This window comes from Chenopodium quinoa, unplaced genomic scaffold (genome assembly GCF_001683475.1).
Source record: "Chenopodium quinoa cultivar QQ74 unplaced genomic scaffold, ASM168347v1, whole genome shotgun sequence".
Lineage (NCBI taxonomy): Eukaryota > Viridiplantae > Streptophyta > Magnoliopsida > Caryophyllales > Amaranthaceae > Chenopodium > Chenopodium quinoa.
The window spans coordinates 1,123,212-1,147,823 of NW_018742987.1; the positions used below are offsets into that span (position 1 = coordinate 1,123,212).

The 24,612-nt window shown below is 34.9% G+C and overlaps 4 protein-coding genes across 6 annotated transcripts; 3 read left to right on the top strand and 1 right to left on the bottom strand.

The window, feature by feature from the left end:
- Positions 1-445: 445 nt before the first annotated feature.
- LOC110729622 (sec-independent protein translocase protein TATB, chloroplastic-like) lies at positions 446-4,930 on the bottom strand. The gene is made up of 8 exons (XM_021909373.1): positions 4,526-4,930; positions 4,290-4,411; positions 2,678-2,737; positions 2,429-2,594; positions 1,428-1,559; positions 1,252-1,317; positions 1,057-1,122; positions 446-960 (listed from the first exon to the last, which is right to left on the bottom strand). Exons 1-8 carry the CDS (start codon positions 4,761-4,763, stop codon positions 902-904), a joined length of 909 nt encoding a protein of 302 aa, XP_021765065.1. The 5' UTR covers positions 4,764-4,930; the 3' UTR covers positions 446-901.
- Positions 4,931-11,139: 6,209 nt separating this feature from the next.
- On the top strand, positions 11,140-14,760 carry LOC110729623. The gene is made up of 2 exons (XM_021909374.1): positions 11,140-11,626; positions 13,190-14,760. Exons 1-2 carry the CDS (start codon positions 11,531-11,533, stop codon positions 14,387-14,389), a joined length of 1,296 nt encoding a protein of 431 aa, XP_021765066.1. The 5' UTR covers positions 11,140-11,530; the 3' UTR covers positions 14,390-14,760.
- A 2,295-nt stretch (positions 14,761-17,055) lies between these two features.
- On the top strand, positions 17,056-22,796 carry LOC110729624 (silicon efflux transporter LSI2-like). Of its 3 annotated transcripts, none has more exons than XM_021909377.1 (4): positions 17,056-17,352; positions 18,038-19,261; positions 19,367-19,556; positions 22,259-22,524. In XM_021909377.1, exons 2-4 carry the CDS (start codon positions 18,131-18,133, stop codon positions 22,522-22,524), a joined length of 1,587 nt encoding a protein of 528 aa, XP_021765069.1. In that variant the 5' UTR covers positions 17,056-17,352; positions 18,038-18,130. The 3 variants fall into 3 exon arrangements, with proteins under 3 accessions (XP_021765069.1, XP_021765067.1, XP_021765070.1); XM_021909375.1 differs by lacking the exon at positions 17,056-17,352 and adding an exon at positions 17,367-17,579; XM_021909378.1 differs by lacking the exon at positions 17,056-17,352 and having other exon boundaries at positions 18,131-19,261; positions 22,259-22,796.
- On the top strand, positions 19,570-22,240 carry LOC110729625 (pyruvate kinase 1, cytosolic-like). Its single transcript, XM_021909379.1, has one exon. It carries the CDS (start codon positions 20,104-20,106, stop codon positions 21,685-21,687), a length of 1,584 nt encoding a protein of 527 aa, XP_021765071.1. The 5' UTR covers positions 19,570-20,103; the 3' UTR covers positions 21,688-22,240.
- Positions 22,797-24,612: the final 1,816 nt, after the last annotated feature.

The window sequence follows — 24,612 nt, forward strand, 5'->3', positions numbered from 1 at the left end:
TATGGATGTAGGTTAGCCATACTCTAGTATAGGCTCTAAAAACTCTGGTATCTTTGTCTTCTTTAGGGACCGGAGGTGGTAGGTTTATCAACCAGTTCGAGGAGGGCTATTAACCTATTAGCCTCTAACCTAACTCACTTCTCTAGGTTGCTCAAGGGAAAGGAAGAAGCACAAGAAGGCACCTCTAAAAGAGCCGTGGACCTTGAGCACCACAAATGTTGGCTATGCTATGTTGATATTACACATACTCAAGTCCTATAATGTAGTCTCCCTTTTGTGTATATTATTGTGCTGATGCCACAGCCTCTGAATTCAGTCATTACGAATTTACGATCAGATCTCAAGGCTAGCGAGAACAGCAAATATCTTGTTATGAACATACGGAGTAAGAATTAATACTTAATGCGGAGTTGTATATTAGTATGCAGTGAAAAACATAAGCTAAGATGATAAGTTTGTGTTAGTTCATTAAAATAGATTTTGAACCTTCACATTCTGTACCTCAAGTCCTCAAACAATCTATTAAAAAGAATCCTATTAACCAGCTATCCTCTCTTCATTACATTTCTAGCTTCCAGCACAAATACAACAAACATTTACAAGATGAATGTTTCATCAATACAATAACAAGTGCGCTATCTAACACTGACTGATGCAACAAAATGAGAACATCTTCGGTTTTACAAAGCTCAAGAAGATCAAAATTTCATGAACTACTCCTCTAATGTCAAAAGGCTCAGCATCCAGCAGCACGTACATTAATCTTCCCAGTGAACAAAATAACCAAACATCTAGGTGCTCAGACTGCCTCATTGTTCCCCGCTGAGATCAATAAATACACTGATCAGCAAGAAAAAAAATTCATGCAGATTGTGGGATCCAAGCAACCCCAAGGAATAGCTCATGAATCGATCTCAGATTTCTGAACTGAAGGCGCAGCAGGTGCAGTTTCTTGAACAACTAAAATCCAATCAGTTAAGCGTCAGCATAAATATTTTATTTTTTGGAGGGAAGTAGTTGGTGGGAAAGAAAAATGTAAAATTTGAATGCACAAACCTTGAGGTTGGCTGTCAGGTTCAATTGTGTTTTCTGGTGGAGATGACACATCTTCCTGCTGTACAACTGCATATGTTATCAATACAGCATCAGTGGTTTTCCCTATTAAAACTCTTCTTTGTTTTGATGGGGTAAAGGAGGGAGGAATGATTGCAAGTTTGCAACTACTCTGAGATCAAGTTGGAAAGCACAGACCTTGAGCTTGACTCACAGGACCAATCTGGGTTTCTGGTGGAGAGGACATGACATCTTGCTGTAAAGCTGTTTATTAACAATCTGTCAGCATCCTTTTTAGCTTTATACGAAGTATAGTATTACAATCGGGGGGTCGGGAGACAATAGTGATTTGGAGTAAAGTGAGAATTATAAACCTTGCAACTGACTCTCAGGTTCAACCTGGCTTTCTGATGGAGCGGACATGGCTTCCTGCTGCGCTTTCAGCTGCTGTTCTGTAATCCTTAAGTAATCCTCACTAGAATATGCTTTGTTAGACAGAGAACCATCTGCAGAAAAAGAAAAGCATGGGAGTCAAACAATGATGAAGTTTCACTTATTTTTATGAAAAAACAATCACATCAAGTCTATCTGATACAAATATTTATTTGTTCAAGAGGTGGTGATTGCAAAAGTATGGCCCATCTTTCTTGATGCAGCTTTCAACAGTTTCTCATTGTGTCAATCAGCATTCATGCTACAGGAATTGAAAGAGCATAAATAGAGAAAGGTTTCTAGTTCTATTCAAGCAACACGACTATTGATCATGACTACTGCAGAAGACTAATGCTAAAGAGAGAGGGAGAGAGAGAGAAGAGAAGAGAAAAACAAATATAAATACACCCCATTCCTAGCATCATACGAAGTATGAAGAGCCCTTCAAGAATTTGGCTGTTTAAGCAGTATAAAGATGGGTAGCCATGTAGGTAAACTACCCTGTCTTTAGTTATTACAAAGATGGAAGATGCATCAAATCTACTCAATTAAGGCTTCTGAGTTCTGACAACAGCTTTATTCATGATCCGAGAATAAGAATTTAAAGTATTTCCTGTGTTTGATGGATCAAAGGTCAGACCAAGAGCTAAGAGCCCAGTAGCTTTAGCATTTTTAGAGGATGATAAATGAGTGTTCAACCTTAAAGGGAAAAAACGTTTGGCTAATTTCTTTGTGGTCGTTAACTGGTCAAAAACATTAAGAGGTCAATGTGCTAGCTTAAGGCCGAGGTAACAGTAGCATGAAAACTTTTTTAAAGCTTCAGGAACCAGGATGCTTGCTGCTTTAGCTTCAGTTACTGTATAATAATTATATAAAAAATAAAAAAAAATAAAAAATAAAAACTTAAGGCTAAAGCTACCACAAAACAAGCCAATATACTAACTTGGGTCAGAGAAAGGCACAGTTTGAGACTCCTCTGTGCTGGAATTTGATGAATTTGGGGTGAAATCTGCTGGGTTTGATTCATAAGTGGGTCTTACTTTCCTTGGTTCATCATCATCAAGACCAATTTCCCGCTCTAGGGTGCTTTTGAAATCCCTAGAAACATCCTACATAGAGATATAATAGATTAATCGACATCACCAAGCAGAAGATAGAGTCAAAACCTCTAAAATAATTATTTCAAAGGAACCTGAAGCTCTCTAATGGTAGGCTGAAAAGCACGCAAGGTTTTACCCAGATTTCGAGCAACCTGCATTCCATCACAATACAATGTTATAATCTATAAGAGCAAGATTCAAATGCAGGCATGTCAAAGTGTAAATAGCTTGACAGTAAATTCAACCACGTATATGAAAAAATAACTTAAGGTATTACATTACATTCACCTAACCTCTCTGTCCTGACATATACATCTGTAATTTCATTTTAGGATAACCCAAAATGCATACCTCTTTCTTTTAATAACATTATCTATTGATTTTCACCCTATTAACCCTTTTTAGTGGATGATATAAACACAAAGGAGAAGCATATTCATTATCCAGTCCAAACTTTAACTAGTTTCTCAACTTGAGTGTTTTGTCAACCGATACCAAAGTAAACACTGCTTAACCACCTTAATTTACAATTTACAACAGCAGGCCTAACACTGCAGACTCTAGCCAAGGGATCTACAATTCCATTTCTTCATTACACAGAAGTCTATAGGTGAGTGTAATTAAGTTTGATGAGGAATCACAAGGAACACAATTACTACAAGTTGGGAGGGTAAAAGAACTAACACACTCCTTACATAAGTCAAAATCCATTGGAATGCCGGTTGGGGGAAGGAGGGGACAAGGGAGGGGGAATCATTTGAGGAAGAAACTGCCAAAGTAAGCCATGCGAACCTAAACCCATGCTGAAAAGTGAGAAGGCCACAGGAACATGTAACAGTGAAACTGAAGGTACTATGTAGTAACAACATCTTTAATTCTTTATCACTATGATAAATCACAAACTATCTTGCTCTCACTAGCATTCCCTATAGACATACTCACACACATAACAGGTCAAAATCGTCAAAGCCAGACTAAATTAATAACTACAGTAGTGGTTCTAATAATTAACGGAGGTAGTACATTCATCAGTAAGGCGCGCTGCAATTATTATAACCATTATTATTGCCTTGTGTACTTTGCAGATGTTTATCTGGATTTTAAACCCGCCACTGAATAATTAAGAATTCACCAAATAAAGATGTATTTATGTGAGTTAAAAGTTAATGCCATCCATTGTCCCTATAGTCCTCGTGCTGCTGTTTTTGCAATTAAAAATTGTAAATCTACTTCCAATTCTCCAAGAGTTATATACAATCAATCATAGATGTCTAGAGCACCATAAGATCTAAGTAGTGCCTACTTCATATTGTAGCCTAGCTATAAACAATCTGCCACCGCATATTCACATAACGTATTACATCTCTCCAACACCCCGCGATTTGCAGCTTTGTTTACCAATCCCCAATCAAATATTCATCAGACCTCCCCATTTCTTCTGAGTTCTGACTATTATCCATCAAAAACTTCTCTTCAACACCCATTTGGGAATTGCGAGTAGTACAAACTACTGACCAATGTTCAGAAGATCGTCTACTTCTCTAGCAACTTAATCAACAACAGCAACTACAGTACCACACTACTATTCAGTCAGCATAATCAAATTAACACCCATTATCCCATTTACTATTAAAAGCAACAAATATACTGCAAAAAATTCAGAAAACTGAAGGAAGAAAACCAGCTAAAAAAGAAGTAACTAACCTCAGCAAGTCCTTTAGGCCCAAAAACCAGCAAAGCAACAACCCCAATTACCAAAGCTTCAGGAGCTCCCACACCAAACAATGAAGCATGAACAACCTTCCCCCTACATTTAGCTCTCTTTCCTACAACTCAAACCCAATTCCAATTTCAGCAAGTTCATATAAAATCAAGCATACTTAAATCCAAAAACAGCATAAAACAACAGAAATTCAATAACCCAGATGAGAAAAAATTACCAATTTTTTGAGGTTTTGCTGAAATTGAAATACCCAAGTGTTTCAGACCATTCCAGGGAGTAAAATTGCACAAACCCATTTGAGAAAATCGTGAAGAGGATGAAAAATTGAGGGTTTTGAGGCATGAATTTGTAGAAGAGGAACAAGAACAAGGAGGGAGAGAAAACATAGTTGTTTTATTACTCAAAGATGATGAACAATGAAAAGAAACAGTACAAAGTGCAGAAGAAGTAGCCATGGATTCTGGGTAATAATTTCTTAAGCAGTTTGAAGAATTTGTGGTTCAATTAAAGTTTTGATTTGATTTTCATGGATTACTTGGTGATGGGCACTAGACATTTGGGTGAAATTGGACAAGAAGAAGAGGTAGGAGAGAGAAAAATGTTGAAGAATCATTGATAGTAGATGCTTAAGATTTGGGCTGGGTTGAACATACAATTATACAAAGCCATAAATCATTAAATTGTTCTTGGAAAAGTATGATCCATCAAGTATATATGTTGGGCTTTTAAAATAGTGTTATCTCAGACTTAGCCATTTAGCCATTAAGGGTAGTTAAAGGATGATTTTGGGTTGTTGAACTAAGGGTCTCTTCTGATATGATTATTTTCAGTTCAGTTCAGCTCCGAATTTCCTTCTTTTATAAAATATTCATTTCAGTTCAGTTCAGTTCAGCTCCTAATTTCCTTCTTTTATAAAATATTCATTTCATTTCAGTTCAGCTCAATTCAGTTATGAGAACAGACCCTAACATACTTCCTCGGAATCTACAAGTTCAAATTAGGTGCATTTTATGATTTAGAAAAAAAAAAGAAAAAACTTATTGTGATGTTATTGGATTAATGGATTCCTCTCAATGTAAGTTATCAAAATTTATCAATTCTATAATTTTCACATATAAGTTGATGGGGATATTGATAGTCAAATATGTACATTAAAGGTCATGTAAAGGTAAGTAAAAAAAAAAAAACTTAAAAGTACCAATAGGAGTAAATTTTTATGAGTAAAAGTATGAATTTATACAGGAGTGTAGGATGAACACCTTATCAAACTAAACATTTGAGAATTATTAACAAGACTACAATTACCTTATTAATAAAACTAATAGAAGTAAAATTTCTAAGAGCTCCTATGATCAAACATTTGCAAAAGCAAGAAATAGAGAATTTGATACAAAAGTGTGGTGCTTAATTTTCCTTACTCGTGATGCATATCTATTATTACTAACTCCTGGAAATTAGGTGTTTAAATTTTGAACTATCTAAATTATCCTAAACTCTTTATTCTCTTAAACTGAAATAAATTTAATCATTGTTAATTAAGGTCCATCAATTCAATGTTAGCGTGTACAACAATACAAGTAATTTTTTGTAACCTTGTACATGTAATTTTTTTTTCCCCTTTTTGTATACATGCATACATATGATTACAATATCTTTTAATTATGACTTTGCATGATCGATCAACTAAAATATAATACTATCTGTTAGAATATATGGATGGATATATATTCTGGTTTGACTTTGTATATAACTAATTTGGTTAGTGTATATTTCCTAGCCTTGTTTATAGCCTAATTTGTAGCTAATTAGTAGGCATGATTATCTCTTGTAATTTGTATATTTATACCCAAAGATAATCAATGAGAAAACAAAGATCATATTAGTTATATACAAAATCAAACTAGAATATATATCCATATATTCTAACACTATCTCCGGTTCAAATTACTCGCAACTTTAAAATATTTAATACCCCAAAATTCGTTGCGAGTAATTTGAACCTGAGATAGTATAAATTAGATTTCTTACTAAATGACCACTAGGGGGGGTGAGAAGACATGCATAAACAATGCGCAGAAATTTTGCAAAAAAAAATAATAATAAATAAAAAAAAAAAGTGATGGACAACAAGCAAACAACTTTCTCAGTGTTTTCTAGCAGCCTTGTTGAATTGCTGCTATTGGCAGTTATTGCCATGCATGCACCTAAAGCACGTATATTGCCGTATGCTTCACTCCACAAACATAGGTTTCTCTTTGTTATTCACTTTTTTACTTGAACAAGTTGCTCAAACTTGTTCCAATCCTTCTTGACCTTGGACCCAACCTTGCTTGTCCCACCCATGCATAAAACCCATGCATGCATGCATCTTTATGCCGGCCTTGTACTAACCAACCATGTAACCGATATAGCTAGCTTGACCCGACTCTAATAAAAGCCGCCTAACCTATCATTATTGAGTATTGACATAATACAACCAACAAGATTAATTAGCTACACATGGCCCAATCATAATTATTCTCATTCTGTACACAGTATCAATAATAACTTAGAGCAACTTAATCACTATGATCAAATTGCAAAATTACATATATACTCGGTCACAAAGATAGTATTGAAGATAATACAAATGAGTGTGTGTGACCATACCCCCAACCGACCCTTTGATTTTCAATATATAATATCAATTATTATAATATGTGCATGCCAAATAGTTTGCAACCAATCCGATCCAAAACTTGTCATCACATAACAAAACATAAGACAAACACCCACAAGTAGCTAATAAGATTCACATTTAATTTAAATGATACTCCTATATTATATGAGTCTCTTTGAAATAATGTGTATAGTATACATATGATCTAAACAGAAGTAGCATTGATGTGTCTTGTAATAAATAATCGTGTATTGGGTATATATATTAATATATACTTCATGTAGAAGTAGCTGTTAATTGTTCAAATACAATGTATTAAGTGTCCATACTATGGACCAACCACTTCACCTACTAGCTAAAACATGTGGTATGCTGCTTAAGCCTTTACAATGTAGGACCATATTTAATTTATATATATTATATCAAAATTTATAAATAAAATTTTATAATATATGATATCATTTATCACTAGGATTAGCTTAACACCTTTAATGAAAGCTCCAGCTAGTGAAATATCCCACCATCTATCCCATCTATAGTGGGTATGTATGCCCTCCAATTTATGGACCCTTTCTTTTTTGGCTAACATGATAGCAACTTATTCTGGTTTTTTATTAGACACCATATAAAATAAATAATAATATGGAGTAGTATATATAAATATATCATCATATCTTTCTTTTTTGCTTTTCTTAAAGGTTTCTTTTTTATTACGTGGGGGTGGATTTATCTACCAAAGTGGTTAATCATCGATTTTTGGAAGTACCCCTTACCCCACCCTTAGCTAGCTCTACTGTTTGATTCTTCTTCATGGTGAATTAATAATTGACTTTTTCTATTTTTTTTGGGGGGTTTACTTGTACCCTATTATTTAGATCAACTGTTTTATTTAACATCGAACAAATAATTATAACACGAGAGTGAAATATAGCTCAAGGGGTTAGAGCTTCACTTTCGGTTTCAGGAGATCTGCTTGACATCGATTTTCATTACCTGCCCTTGTGATTCTCTAAACACCAAAAAAAAAATAAAAAAAAATATATAACATCAATAATATGTGCCATTTTAAAGTAGATGATATATATTGTGAGCATTTGACGTACTCACTTGTATATCTACTTGATGTGGAAATCTTGCTACATGTACAATTATCAAAAGAATTAAATTACGTTATCATCCACATATATGTCAAATAATGGACTATAATATATAGATCGAATGTAGTTGTTTTATAATGTCATCACACATTAGTTTGTTATAAAATTTAACGGGCGTCCTTCGAAAATCCGAATTCGAGGTTGGGGCGAATTCGGTTTTCTTCAGGTGCACAAATTGATTAATCATTTCAAAAATCATTGCAACTATGTGCATAGAAAGTAGACAAGTTTGTAATTTTCTTTCACAAAGTGTGTTAACTTTGTGTCAAAAATCACACAAATTTTTGGGAAAACTTTTCTAAACACGTCAAGCTTTAGAAGGGTAAAAAGTAACCCCAGTACAAGAGTGAAAAGTTGAAGTAAAAAAAAAAAAAAAAGAGCAAAAGTTGGAGCATGTTGGGATATCATTATCATGTTTTATGGAGAGGATAATGAGGAGATGGGACTAAAAAAAAATATTAAAAAAATAATAATTAATTTTATTTGTATTTTTTTAAAAAAAAGTGATGTGTACAGTGTCATTATCTTTTTAGGTTCACTAAAAATTTAGCAAACAAGTGGAGTTAGATGCACACGTGCATGATTCCACCACCTAAAAGGCCTCATGCCATACTATTTACACCCTTTACAAGTAAGGCCCAAGTTATGGAATTAATTTATTAAATATTCTTTACTTAATGCCTACAATAAGAGCTTAATTTAATTAAATACAAGTATATTGAGCAAATAAAGGGAGGAAAAGGAAAGGCACTATGATGTCTAGATCAAGACCTTTCTAATTTATTTATTCTCACACGCCCATTCTTGTAGTAATTATGAGAAAATACCCATCCTTGTAATAATTATGAGAAAGTAGTGTTTGTACATATTATATTACTCGTATAACATATAAGTTGTTATATCATGGACATGTGTGCACGATGCTTACCATGCACTAAAGAACACAAGTGCATGCAAATGATTGTGATATTGTGAATAAAAATCATATACTTGTATTATTTTCTCCATCCATTTATATGTATAGTACAATAATCAACAAATTAATCTTCATGTTTGTCAATTTACTGTAAACTTTAACTATTAATATCAATATATCATTGTTTAACCTTCTTGTAATAACTTTGACTATTGATATCACTAATTTCCTCCAATTAAACAATGTTACCATAATGTACACGTGGTAACATTGTTTGGAAATTAGTAGTTGATAATTTGATATAGATAGCGACTTTTATCAGACAATCGAACGTATTATTGTTTTAACAACTTCTCTACAACATCGATCATTTTTTCCATGCATTCATATTGAAATAATATCTTAACAAAATCTTAAATGAAGTAACATTTTTTGTTTTTGACGAAGAAGTAACACTCTCTTTATTTACTACCATTCCCGATCCGTACTATTTTATACCCAATTATGATAGCTATTTAATAATCTAGCCTCATCTATATAAAAAGTTGTACACCCAAAAAAAAAGACCTAAACGTACCATCATATACCCTACTCTATTCCTTGGCCCAATATCATAAGAAGAAAAAAGAAAAAGGAAATGTCGTACCATCCAACATAAATGTAAGCAACAAAATTGAATGTGGTAGAATGATGCAGATAAACAGATGAGATATATATAAGTGACTATAATTGTGAAAAATGGGGTGATGAATGAAGGTCACGGCAGTCACGTGCCTCCCGCCGTTATAAAAAAAAAAAAAAAAAAAAAAAAAAAAAAAAAAAAAAAACAGCAAATCACGAGTTTCTTGCATCAGATCAGGCTGCTGTTATGCTGGGCTCAGTTCAGAACGTTCCGTTGCTAATTTAAGGTTCCCTTTTTCAGTAGTTATACTAATAGTAGTAGTGTCTACTAGGCTGTATTATAATTATTGTTCTACTCCTTTTATCTTTTTTGCCATATATAGCCCGCTGACAAAACGGTTTTTGTTCAATCTAGTGCCCCTCGATCTGCTTGTAGGGTTGTTTTTCCCTTCTACTCCCCGTTTCGATACAATTGTCACGTTACTGGTTCAATCTGTATAATTTATACGAATATTGTTTTTCAAATGAATAAAAATTTAAATAATAGGAAATGTGTCGTCCTTAACATGAACTTAACGTTGGCTCTTGAGTGAGTTTATACTTGTATATAAACTTTGTATGAATTTATCTTATTTAACTTTGTTTACCATTGACTAAAATTATCCTTCCTAAATTATTTAAACTACTTTGAAGCAATTGGTTAACTTAGGGCCTGTTCTCATTGACTGAACTCAGTTGAACTGAACTGAACTGAACTGAACGGAGCTGAACTGAAATGAATATTTTATAAGAGAAGGAAATTAGGAGCTGAATTGAATTGAACTGAATTGAGCTGAGCTGAGCCGAAATGAACTGAATTTCAACGTATGAGAACATGCCCTTACTCAACTTTTTTTTTTTTTTTTTTTTTTGACGAGATTAATTTACTCAACTAATTTAATGTTATGTTATTATATTAAGATGGGAAATACATGAAATAGCTCAAGATATACTACATTCATTATAAAATAATCGCAACACGTGTGTTTACTCGGGTTTTATAAGAATAAGTTGTTAGTAAATGAAAATTAAAATTCAGTGTGTAACCAAAGTCTAATGTTAATGAAGTTATTTAAGTACAAATCATTGCAAATATTGAAAGAACGGTCAAGTAATACAAGTGTTGTAACTATTTAGAAACCAAGACCATGATATATTACATGGGCTCACTGAGGAAACAGAAACCAACTCGATCCGAAAAAATCAAATTTTAATTTCATTTATCTTAACACAATAATTTAGCTTGATTAAAGTTAAAAAAAAAGAGTCAACCCATCCCGACTTTACTGAATCTGACCCAAACATCCGAATTCACAAAGGGGCATAATAGTAATTGAAAGACATGCTTCCGAATAATCCGTTATCTTGCACACGGAACCACCAAAGCACAAGAGAATAACAGGCACAACAGCAGCTCATATAAATAGATATATCCATGTAATTAAATATTTCCCAAAACAAATTTTACAAGTTTACATATACACTTCGCCTTTTTTTAATAATTCACGAATCATTTCATTTTACTTTCCAACTAGAGAGAGAAAAATAAATTAAAAAATCTCATAGAGATTATTCCGAAAAATCATATACGCTTTCTTAGTAATTTTGGAGACGCTTTTACTTTGATCTCCTTGTTTTATGCTCAAATTTTGGGAATTTCTTCCAGAAATTTAGTGCTTTTTTCGTGATCGCCGCTGGTTGAATTATTCCTGGATTGTAGATCTTGAATTCCTGTTTTTTTTGGCGCTATTACTGAATTTCAGGTGGTTTTCCGGTGACTTTCTGGAGTAGTTAAGCTGTTTTCCGGTTTATTAGTGGTTTTCCGATGATATGATGGCGAGAGTAAATAATAGCGTGGATACTGTGAACGCCGCCGCCGCCGCGATCGTCTCCGCTGAGAGCCGTGTACAACCTGGTTCACTTCAGGTAGTTGTTCATAGACTCATAGTTTAATTTTGGAATTTTTATAATTGAGAATTTTGTGTGTTTAATTGTTAAATATAAGCACAATTTGTTGATAAATTAGCGATTTACCACAAAAAAGGTTGAATTAAGGTATTGTGGAGTATTCTAGAAGTTGATGTCTTTGTACCTTTTGGTAATTTTAGTCAGGGTTGAATTAAGTATGATTAGCTACTTTTTAAGGTTTAATCTACTTTGTTAGTTAACTAGCTTTTCTGTTAGTGAAAAAGGTGTAAATTTCATTTTCATTGCGAAATTATGCTGCTTTTGAATTTGTTGGATTTCATGAAAAAGGGGTTGGAGTGTGGGGAACTTGTGTTAAAACTTAAAAGTAAGATAACTATAAGTTACATCGGGAAGAGTACCGATGTTTTACGAATTTTGGGAAAATCTTCGTTTACCCACTGGATAATCGACCCACATGAAATAGATACAGGTTACGGAATAAATGTGAAACCATGTTTTGTTGAGTTATTATTAGGTGGGTAGATGTCAAAATGTGAAATAAAATAGGAACTGTGGACTTTTTAAAATTGGTTTATTAATTATATATGAGAAAGCTTAGCTTGTTTTGGAATATGATGAGCTATATTGTTTGTGAGATGGGTTATGCAAATCATGCACATGAGCTGTGCAAGCTGGAAGTCCAGCAACTATGAAATTTCAGGATGACTAGTAGGAAGGAAGCAAGGATATTTTAAAGAAATGTAGTATTTCTACTAGCCTTTGAGTGGAAGTTGCAAAGACTATAATTGATTTTACTTGGAGTTAAGGTATTTTGATCAAATTTTAGTGTGATTGGCATGCTGGAATATTTGACTGGGCAATCTTAGCGAACTAGGCAATTCCTGGTAACATATGTTGGAGTTTTGGAGAACGATTTTGCAAGACTGAAGGACAGTAGACAGGTCATTTTGTTATCTTGGAGGAAAGGTTGAACTAATATATCTCACTCTAAATTTCTGAATTCTGAGAGTCCTATTTTCGGTTAGCAGAACCAGGGCATTCTTGCTAGATCCTCTTTCGCTCTGTCACTTGATTTTTGAAGCATTTATAGAAAGTTTAGACATTTGGATGATGCATAAAAGCTATAGTTGCAATACATGAACATTAGATAATTCTTCCTAACAGTGTTATTTGCTGAGTATGGGATGAGTATCTGGGGTTTATGTGAAGGTTTTGCTGAACATAGTGCTTCTGTCTAACAAGTCTTGTCAGTTATTGATAATGCAAACATATGGATCTCATGAAGATGATTATTTCACTTAAGAATTTGCTCTTAATTTTGTTGATGTATCAATAATTAATTTCACCCTTTTGTTCAATGTGTCAAAGTTAGAGAAATGGTAAAGCTACAATGCATTGATTTTCATGATCTTGATAGCTGGAGTTAGAATAATCCCCTTTTAATAATAACAAGTTGATCCTCATTCTCAGTGCTTGGATTTGTTGTTAGCTCATATATCTTCCACATTTGATGCACAGCATGTATAGAAATCTAATAACAATCTTGGTTAATTATTACAGAAGAGAAGATGGGGAAGCTGTTGGAATCTTTACTGGTGCTTTGGGTCTCTTAAAACCAGCAAGAGGATAAGCCATGCAACCCTTGTCCCAGAGCCCACTGTTACTGAGAGTACAGAGGCCATTACCGACAACCCAAACCCTTCAACCTCCATAGTACTTCCGTTTATTGCGCCCCCATCCTCTCCAACTTCTTTTCTGCAATCAGATCCACCAACTGCAACTCACTCACCTGGTGGATTGCTTACCGTAACTCCCCTTTCTGCAAATGCCTTTTCCTGTTCTGGGAATGCTCATATGTTTACCATTGGTCCCTATGCCCATGAGACTCAACTAGTCTCACCCCCTGTATTTTCTGCTTTTACCTCTGAGCCATCCACTGCTGCTGTGACTCCCCCTCCTGAACCTGTGCAGTTTACCACTCCATCATCACCTGAAGTTCCATTTGCCCAATTGCTCACCTCATCACTCAAGCGTTCGAAAAGGAACAGTGGGACTAATCACAAACTTGCATTATCCTGCTATGAAGTTCATCATCTCATATCTCCTGGCTCGGCAAATTCAGCATCTGGCACATCTTCTCCTTATTTTGATAGGCGTCCAGTGCTTGAGTTCCGAATGGTAGATGCTTCCAAGTTGTTCGACTCAAAGAGTTTTTCTACTCGTAAATGGGGCTCAAGACTAGGATCGGGTTCTCTTACTCCAGATGGTGCAGGATTTGCACCCTATGATGGTCTACTTCTGGAAAATCAAATCTCAGAGGTGGCATCACTTGCTAACTCAGAAACTGGATCCCCTATTGCCGAGGCTCTCATTGATCACAGAGTTTCCTTTGAGCTTTGCCGGGAAGATGTTTCGACATATTTTGAAAAGAAAGTGACGGAAGGTCAGCATAAAACAAGGGACCAATACACAAGAATTAATGAAGCCTCCCACAAAGTTGAAAATTGTTGTCTCTGTTCTCATGAGGTCTTAAGTGAAACCCATGAGTCAACTTCAGATGTTACAAAAGATTGTCAACACAAGAAATCCTCTCTTTCTCTTGGATCAGTTAAAGAATTCAATTTCGACAGTAGGAACAGAGAATCCACTGGTAATTCAAATCTTAGCTCGGAATGGTGGGCTGATGAGAATGTTGGGAAGGAAATTGGGGCTCAAAGCAACTGGTCTTTCTTTCCATTGCTTCAGCCAGGAGTCAGTTGACATTCTCTCACCGGAATGCATGGCTTGTAACTTTTCTGGTCCTCCATTTAGTGCTGAATATACAATCCCAGACAGTCAAGCAACAGAAACGAATCAAGTCAAATGTTTATACAAAGATACGTTCTTTTGCAGCCTGACAAATGCTGATAATGGTGCACTGATCAATGAATCTGTGGATGATGCATTTGCACAATGTTTCCAGGCATGATAAATAGGTTGGTGCTCTTTTGGTATTACAATTATTTCCTATTCTACTTCGTATCACTTATCCCGATGTCATACATAAAATAGGGTTTTGTTATTAGCATGACTTCATAAATGTATGTATTTTTATCATTCAGTGAGAATGATCATAACTTTATTCAATCCAATTACATAGCTACTGCTAATTCTACCAGCATAGTTATATGCTACCCTGACTAAGTATTAAATCTGGTCTTCATTTGCTACTTTTTTGTCCTTCAGCAGCACAATGAAACACATGCTTTCAAACAGTTTGATTGTCACAACTCACAAAAAAGATGCATGTCCGGGGTATGAATATGGATAAAATTACACAAGGGAAAAATCTCACGAATCTCATGTCTGATGTCCTCATCTGTTTTTTAGCCTGTTGAAGTGTCAGATTTAATTTTATAACTCATTGATTGAAACTAGCACACAAATATTTCAGGTGTGAAGGGAGAATCCATCATGAACTTCAGTTGGACAACCTATTGTTCATGCAATATTCTCTTTTCACAATTCAGTTAGTTAAGCAATAGATTATTCATAATATTTCAATTAGTTAAGCTATAGATGAAAGGTATAGAATGCCAAACGGCTGTTGTTGGCTTCTTTGACTAGTTGGCAGTGCCTAGTGCGAGCTATTTGTATTGGTTGTTTGTTTAAGACTTTTAAGTCAATAATTGCATGTTGGTAGCTTATAAGCATAATTGCCAAAAGGTGTCGTAATAAAAGTTGCAGACGCCTTTATCTTGGTTTACATAACAAAGGAAAGATCGGAGCAGACCATGCCCAAAGTATGATTCGAAAGGGAGATTAGCTAGATTCAAACTGCAGTTTGCACTGAAAATGAGCCCTTTACATTACATTAGATGAATGACACTAGATTTGGATTGAGAGTTTTGTCTGATATTAGCAACTTTTGTTATGCTGTCTGGAATCTGGACCAGATGCACTGTTTCTTTTTACTTACAGGCTGTATCCTGGAAAGAGAATAAAAATTTAGCTGGCCCATCTTTTTTTTTTAACTATACTAGTGACTGCGGAACGTGCTTCTGGAAATGTTGGTCTTTATTCAACTTATTCTTTTAGATACTGTAGATTTTAAGGCTCTTTTCTGTTTATTTTAATTAAATTTATTCTCGTCAGATAAGTTTGGAGAATTTCAAGTGTTGGGTTAGAATCTGATACCCCTTTTTTTTTTTTAATTACATTTTGTTACTTAGCAAAAGATTTGAACTGTATAATCAGATGTAAAAATAAAATGGATTCTAACGTGAGCACGATAGAAATTTCATGCAGCAATAGGCTGGGGCTTATGAGCCTATCTCCCTTGAGAATGTGTTAATCCCTCAGGTTAATAATTTCATCCAGAGGCAGTGAACAGTGGCTGACATATCTGGGATTGTATTTGTTTTTTCACCAAAGAGGTAGCAATTGACTTTATGAATTATGATCCTAGTTTTGTACTGCAAGTCTTTTTCCAGTCATGAAGATTGACAAGTATCAAATGATACAAGCAAATCTGATCTTGAGCCTCATTTTTAATTACGTTATGTTTTTTCTGTTTAATTATGCTTTAGGCTAGTAATTTCTGTATCAGCAGGTTGAGCATTTTAGTTCATTAAGCCATATAACACGCTGATGATGTGCAATTGTGCATACTGCATACACAGGTCAAAAGCAGGGTTTATAATCCCGATTCTAATGCCCAATTGATAAGCGGTTATAGATAGTAAGAATGACAATGAATTTGTATGTAAGTTTTAGCAACACGTGTTCTTTACTTTTATTCAACTCCGTATAATTCAACAATAGCTTGTCTCTCCTGTCAAAAAAAAAAAACAATAGCTTGTCTCATTCCAAAAGATAGCTATCTATGATCCACGAGACAACGCTCAAAGTCAATAGGTACAAATAATCACCGGCAACAAATGCTTCACAAGTTACAACGGCGATTGACAATAATTATGAAGAGCTTAGCATTATAGCCTTGTTGCTAATGCTTCATTAGGCCTCAATAATGTTGGCCGCCAACTCGACTCATTGGTGTGGCCTTAATGCTAGACACTAGCTAGCGTTCACACAGTGACACAGATGCTTATGTGATTGTAGTATCTAGTAGGGTAAATAGCACAAATAGACATCAGCTCAAGGCTTGGCCGATTTGCCAAAACCTTAAACAAAATCCTCTTGTTACTGCTTGTTGAAAGAAAATGGTGAAGGGAGTCAAGTACAACTCTTGAACCATATTAGTATATCACAAAATTTCAAGATAGAAAAAGACGGGGGTTTATCTTGATCCCAAAAATTAATCTAAATTTTGAAAGAAATTGACGTGTTTACAACTATACAAGTGTATGCAAAAAGTCCAAGAAAGGGTTACCCAAAAAATAAAACACGGGTTATTAGAAGAAAATAATCGTTTAAAGAATTGTTTTTCAATGTAATAAATCCGATTGCTGTAATTTGCAAACCTTATCCACCCCTTTCTTATTCACAACCTAACAGTTCTCAAAATGGCGTGACTTCTTTTACAACTGCTGAAATCAACAATAAACCAAATCTGGATTTATCCCCCCAAAAAAGTAATCAATTCAATCAGTAGCTTCTTATGTTCAAGCTTCACCATTTTTTACATTGAACATGTGGCTTAGATTATGCAATATGCAAAAATTGCAACCTCTTTCTCTCTCTTCTCTGTGGTCTGCCCCACCACAAGATCTGTCACAAGTAAAGTGAGTATAATTTTATAGTTACACCCATATAAAACAATCAACCTATATTTATTTAATCATCAAAAGAAAGTGTCACAGGTTCAGTTGAATTTATCTTCATAAAATGCTGATTAATCACTTTTCATTGATTTTGGCCAACTTTATACTGAGTAATATACTATAGTGTTGACTTTTGTTCGTCTGAGAAAACTTAGTTTGTGCGTGGCTTCTTTGTTGCAGACTTGCAGGTGAGATTCTTTGTTGAATCCTACTTTGTGAATACTTTGAGTTTTGCTGCTTTAAAAAATTGAATTTTTTGATCTGGGTATTTCTTGGTTTTTCAAATTTCAGCTAGAAAGTCTTTGTACAAGTTACTAAGATCATATTTCTTTTTTAATAATTTTGAATGGTGCAGCAACGTTTCCCCAGATGTGTATTCAGAATTTCAGGGTTATATGGTGTAATAATTTGACTGGAATTGATATTGTAATGTGTTACAGATATTGACTCGTTAACGGTTTTATTATTCATGTGTGTGAAACGAATCAATCTGGGAAATTACCAATACCATAGATTTCTCTTCTATACTATTATTATAAGACTTATTTCTGTCAATGATTGTCAGCATTGCATGTCACAACGTTGACTTTAATATGTGGAGTGATTATGATCCAATATAGTGCTTTAATTTGCTTTCTGTTTTCAGGCTAACTGTGAATTGAACTAAGAAGTTGTGATCATCATGTTTTGAACATTTGGGGATAAGAGTTAGTAGCAAGAGTTTGTTAGATCAGCAAAAATGGCTTTGGCTCCTACAGTCAAGGTGGTTTTAGGGTCAATTGCCTTTGCAGTCTTTTGGGTAATGGCAGTTTTCCCTGCAGTCCCTTTTCTACCCATTGGAAGAACAGCAGGAACACTCCTGGGAGCCATGCTTATGGTAATTTTTCGAGTTATAACCCCGGATCAAGCATATGCTGCAATCGATCTTCCGATACTTGGGCTTCTGTTTGGCACAATGGTAGTTAGTGTTTATCTTGAAAGAGCTGATATGTTCAAATACTTGGGTAAATTGGTTGAATGGAAAAGTAGAGGACCTAAGGACTTGATTTTCAGAATCTGTCTGATATCTGCTCTTTCTAGTGCTTTCTTCACAAATGATACAGCTTGTGTAGTTCTGACTGAGTTTGTATTGAAGATTGCTAGGCAACACAATTTGCCCCCTCATCCCTTTTTACTAGCTCTTGCTTCTAGTGCAAATATTGGATCTTCTGCAACACCAATTGGTAACCCCCAAAATCTTGTTATAGCTGTTCTAAGTAAGATATCATTCGGAACGTTTTTAGTAGGACTGTTACCGGCTATGCTTGTGGGTGTTTTGGTTAACGCCTTGATCGTATTAGGCATGTTTTGGAAGCTGTTGTCAGTTCACAAGGATGAGGAAGATGCTGCTCCTGAGGTGGTTAATGAAGGAGAATATACTTCTCATCGATTTTCACCTGCAACAATGTCGTCTCATTTATCTCCTTCCAATTCTATAGTATTGGATAACCATAGTTCCCCTAGTGTAAGAGGACATTCAGATCATGCAGATAATCTAAGAAATCGGTTATCTTCTGATACTGAATTTCACAGTTTCGAGTCTTCAAGAATGTCAGATGCATCTAAGGACATGGTGGTCGATGAAACAATCCAAGCTGAGACTCCTGAAACAGTAAAGGGAGAGTTCATTACACAACTGAAGCTGTTCTTAAGTGGGAAAGTAGTTAGTGAAAAGTGGAAGCACACGATTTGGAAGATATGTGTTTATCTTGTTACCTTAGGCATGCTAATTGCTCTGCTCTGTGGTTTAAATATGTCGTGGACTGCGATCACTGCTGCACTGGCTCTTGTAGTTCTTGATTTCAAGGATGCTCGCCCCTCACTAGAGAAGGTTACAATTTCTAAATTCAAGTTTGCACGGACTCTTAGCTATTGGAGTGAATTTTAACTGAAATTTGTAGGTTGCATTCTGACCTGTTTCTAACTTCTCAACCAGGTCTCATATTCACTTCTGATATTCTTTTGTGGAATGTTCATCACGGTTGATGGATTCAACAAGACAGGCATTCCTGGCAAAGTATGGGACATTATGGAGCCGCATTCTCAGGTTGATCGTGTTGGTGGAATTGCAGTTCTCGCACTGGTCATTCTAGTCCTCTCAAACTTAGTATCAAATGTTCCAACTGGTATGACTTTCTACTTGTTCTCATATTTGTTTTAAAATTTGAATCTTGTGAAATTGCTAGTAAAAAAATCCCACTACTAGGGTTAGGTTAAGTTTCTAGCATAAGCAAAGGGTTACACTGCATCCTTATTGAGTTTTCGGTAACTATTCTTGGAGCAGAAGCATCACAGATTCACATAGTTTTCTGTTCTTGAATTCTGGCTGTGCTTCGGATGGTCAGATCTTTAATTACTCTCTCCGTCCCTAAATAATAAGTGCACCCTTTTAATGCGGTCATATCAGAGATATTAGGATTGGAAAATATAAAATACTTTCCATATATACGAAGATTTATATCTTGTTTAAGAAGTATAATATATACGAAGTATTAGATTTCTAGTAGGTTTAGCCGTTTAGGAAAGTATAGGCCTTATTTTCCAAGCTATAGTACCGTTTGTAACCTATGCTCTTAATCCTATAAATATTACTCCATAAGCAAGAGATATTATTTCATAAAAAAAACCTAGGCCGTTTTTCCCTTCTCCCACAGACCCCTTTCTCTCTCAATCATGCCTTCCGCCAATTTTCTCCTTGAAGAGCCTATCAGGATGGCATCAATTCTCGAGCCATCGAAATCTTCGTTTTTCCCTGCATTGACAAAGATTGTAGGAACTCTTGGTCCACGGTCCGAATCTGTTGAAGTTATCTCCAGTTTGCTAAAGGCTGGGATGTCAGTGGCAAGATTTGATTTTTCATGGGGAGACGCGGATACTCATCGTAAGACTCTTGAGAATTTAAAGGCCGCTGCTAGGACTACTAACAAACTCTGTGCTGTCATGCTCGAGACAGTTGGGCCTGAGTTGCAAATTATTAACAAGACTGGGAAAGAAATCTCTCTTGAGGAAAACAATGCTGTTACACTTATGCCTGATCTCGGAACAGAAGCCTCCTCGGAACTGTTGCCTATAAACTTTAATGGACTCGCAAAGGCGGTGAAGAAGGGAGATATGATCTTTATTGGTAAATATTTGTTCAATGGAAGCGAAACTACATCTGTTTGGCTGCAGGTATCTGAGGTGAAAGGGGATGATGTGGTATGTGTGATCAATAATTCTGCAACATTGGATGGAACTCTCTTTACTTTGCACGCTTCACAAGTTCGTATTGATAAGCCTACTTTGTCAGAGAAGGATAAGGAGGTTATAAGAACTTGGGGTGTCCAAAACAAGATCGACATTCTTTCACTGTCATATACTCGTCATGCAGAAGATGTTCGCCAAGCACGGGATCTTTTATCGAGTTTAGGTGATCTCAGTCAGACTCAGATATATGCCAAGATTGATAATGTAGAGGGTTTGACACATTTTGATGAAATACTACAAGAAGCAGATGGAATTGTTCTTTCTCGCGGTAACTTAGGCATAGATCTTCCTCCTCATAAGGTTTTCTTGTTTCAGAAAGCTGCTATACACAAATGCAATATGGCAGGGAAGCCTGCAGTTGTTACTAGTGTTGTTGATAGTATGACCAATAACCTCAGACCTACGCGTGCTGAGGCAACTGATGTTGCTAATGCTGTATTAGATGGTAGTGATGCAATTCTTCTTGGAGCTGAGACACACCGAGGTTTATATCCTGTTGATGCTGTTAGAACTGTTGACAGGATTTGTTTTGAGGCTGAAAAGGTTTTCAATCAAGAACGATACTTCAAGAAAGCTTTTAAGTATGCAGGAGAGACAATGTCTCACCTTGAATCCATCAGTGGTTCTGCAGTGAGTGCTGCCATCAAGGCAAAGGCGTCTGTGATCATCTGCTTCACTTCTTCTGGGAAGGCTGCAAGGTTGCTTGCAAAATATCGGCCACCAATGCCAATTCTCTCTGTTGTGATCCCTCGTGTTAAGACCAAACAACTAAAATGGAGTATTACTGGTCTCTTTGAAGCAAGGCAGTCATTGATAGTTAGAGGCCTTTTCCCCATGCTTGCTGATCCTGGACACCCAGCTGACTCAACTAGTGCGACCAACGAAACTGTCTTGAAGGCTGCAACAGAACATGGGAAGGCACTGGGAATCATTAAATCACATGATCAAGTTGTCATATGCCAAAAGCTTGGTGATTCATACGTGGTTAAGATCATCGAGTTGGAGGAATAGACCTTTGGTTGTATTCAGCAACTTAGCATAGTAACATAAGCTATAATAGTTTGTTGTTAGAGCTCATTAAACGTCATAATCCTATCTGAGTATTTCCTAAACACGACATAATGCTATAACACAAGCTGTAATGACAGCGTGGTTGTCTAACTTTTCTTGACTAGCCTTTACCTGCAGAAACCTTTAGTTTATTTAAGCTTCTTATTCTCCATCAGCCTGTGTTTTTATTTTGCTTTCGAATTTTTAGTATTATTATCTGTGAAATAAATGACAATTGTGAATTGTTGCTCAAATTATCTACTCGCAAATTGCAGTCTGTCAATCTTACGTTGTTATTGACAAAAGTCACAAACTGAACGAGCTTAGATCACAGATTCACAGTATAAATCTGATGCAGACTGCTCAGAAAATTTCCGTTTCTACATGATTATTTCACATATGCATACTAATATAGCATCCTTGATTGTGTGAATGCCTTGTTGTGAACCCTGCAGGGCATGTATTATGTATAGATAGCATTTTAGATAAGAATGTGGTTCGAGTTATTCATAATACTGTATATTGTTTACAGTTCTGTTGCTAGGAGGACAAGTAGCAGCATCTGCGGCAGCAATATCTGCATCAGAAGAAAGAAAAGCATGGCTGATCTTAGCTTGGGTAAGCACTGTGGCAGGAAACTTGTCTCTCCTAGGATCAGCAGCCAACTTAATCGTGTGCGAACAGGCTCGACAAGCCCCTTATTTGGGATACAATCTCACTTTCTGGAGACACCTTAAATTTGGAGTTCCATCCACACTTGTTGTCACAGCTATTGGCTTGATTCTGATCAGAGGTTGATGCTATTAGTTCTTCAACTTTGTAACTTTACACAACAAAACTCTCTCTATCAATGCAATTTCAAAGAAGGATGAACTATTCTATGTGCCTATGATACGAAATCGTGTACAAAAGAGTTGTATATAGTACATTAGTACCTGCTTGTTATAGGACTTGTCTCATTTGAGTCATTAGTCTCATTACTCAGTTTTGTAACACAGTTATGTATCAATTATTTGTACAAAAATTAAGGATAATGGATGGCTTCATTCCCTTCAAAGAATGGTTTTTAAGCTCTTGTATCATTTAAAACTTGTGTTAATGCACGAGAAACATCGTTTAAGAAGAAAGATAATTTCGCTATTAGGTTAGTTAATTTATTAATCGTAATATACTAATTAATCATGACTTCTTGATTTAAAAATCAAATTTTCACATTAATTTATTTTTTTGACAGAATCAAATTTTCATTTCAGAATATTATAATACATTTAAAAAAAAAAGAAAAAAGAAAAAAAAAGAAGCATGATAATATACTCTTATGATGTTGCATAAAGTCCTTTGCAGCCCATTTATAAGGCCCATATATGGATTCCGAGTTGCGTATGTACTCCGTGAGTCCACATGCATTCATGCATGCCCAACTAGTCTTTGTTAATAAGATAAGTTTTTTTGTTAAATTAAAAAATTAAAATAAAAATTAGATAATTTTTTTTGTTAACAAAGATCAATTTGCTCTTATTTTTTGTTTTATTATATAAACTTAACTTATCTTGAAGTAATATAATTGGTGTGTTCTATTCATCCTTTTAAAAAAAAAGTCCATTCAAATAAGTTACAAATTAGATTAAATTAAAAAAAAAAAAAACTTACAATTCAGAGAGTGAGGAATAGCACAAGGGGTCAGAGCTTTCTTTCGATTCCAGAAATTTATGGGATAGATTCTCATCATCTACCGCCCTATCTCGAATATGTTTTTGTTGTTTTTAACTTAGATAGTCTTGGTATTCCTTAATTTAACTTTTATTTCTTAATAAAATGACATGAGAAGAGCACAGTGTTGAGTCCAACAACAATTTATATGATATGGAGTAATTTTTTACAATTTTTTTTTTTCTTATTGTTCCCATAAAATGAAGAGGCACAAAAGATAATGAATTAATGATATAGACTAATTGTAAACCATATACTTCGGTGCGAAGTATTATCGTGAAACAATCTAAATTTGACATTGCACCAAAATACAAAAATGAAATATATAGTCGTCATTGCCAACATCTTCAAAGAAAGTTCTAAGATCTTACTTATAGAAATATCAAAGAAAGAAAGACTTACAAATAATTGATATATAGTACATAACTACATCAGTTTAGTGCATGCACTTAGTCAAACTTTTTTTATGTAAAAATAACAGCCGTCTAATTCGCTTTTGGTCTTTTGGAAACTAATGCTAATATAATTATTTCTACTTTAATATAGTTGTATTGAATAATAGCTGAGGTATACTCTTTATACATCACTTATTATAAAATTGATGATGTAATGTATTGATAGTTTTTTTTTCCTTCATGATCGAGTGAATCCAACTATATTGTCACCCTCTTATCATGTGTCTTTTTTCCATGTGACGCTAAAGTCTAACCTTGTATTTTTTGTCAAACATTGAGAGTTAGTTGGATGCAAGCTAGGGAAGATCAAGATGACTTAGGACAATATTTGAGAGTTGGATGCAAGGGACGATCAAGATGACTTAGGACAATATATGGGATACAACAAAAAACATATCTCTTGTGCTAATTATAGAATCGACATGTTTTATGTTTCTCTTAATTGACATTAACGCTTTATGTGTGAGATTGTGCTATAGATTTATTATTATTATTATTTTCTTTCTTTTAACAAGTGTGCTATAGATGTTAATGAACATTATTCTTAGCGCAAATTCACTATACAATTATTCTACAACTAGCCTACTACTTTGGTTTTCTAAAATCAGGGGAAAAAATTCATTTAATTTTGTGGTCAAAATGAATTTTTATATATTTATTTATTTATTTATTATTATTATTATTGGCAATCTCTTGTAAATGCAAGTGTTACGTTACCATG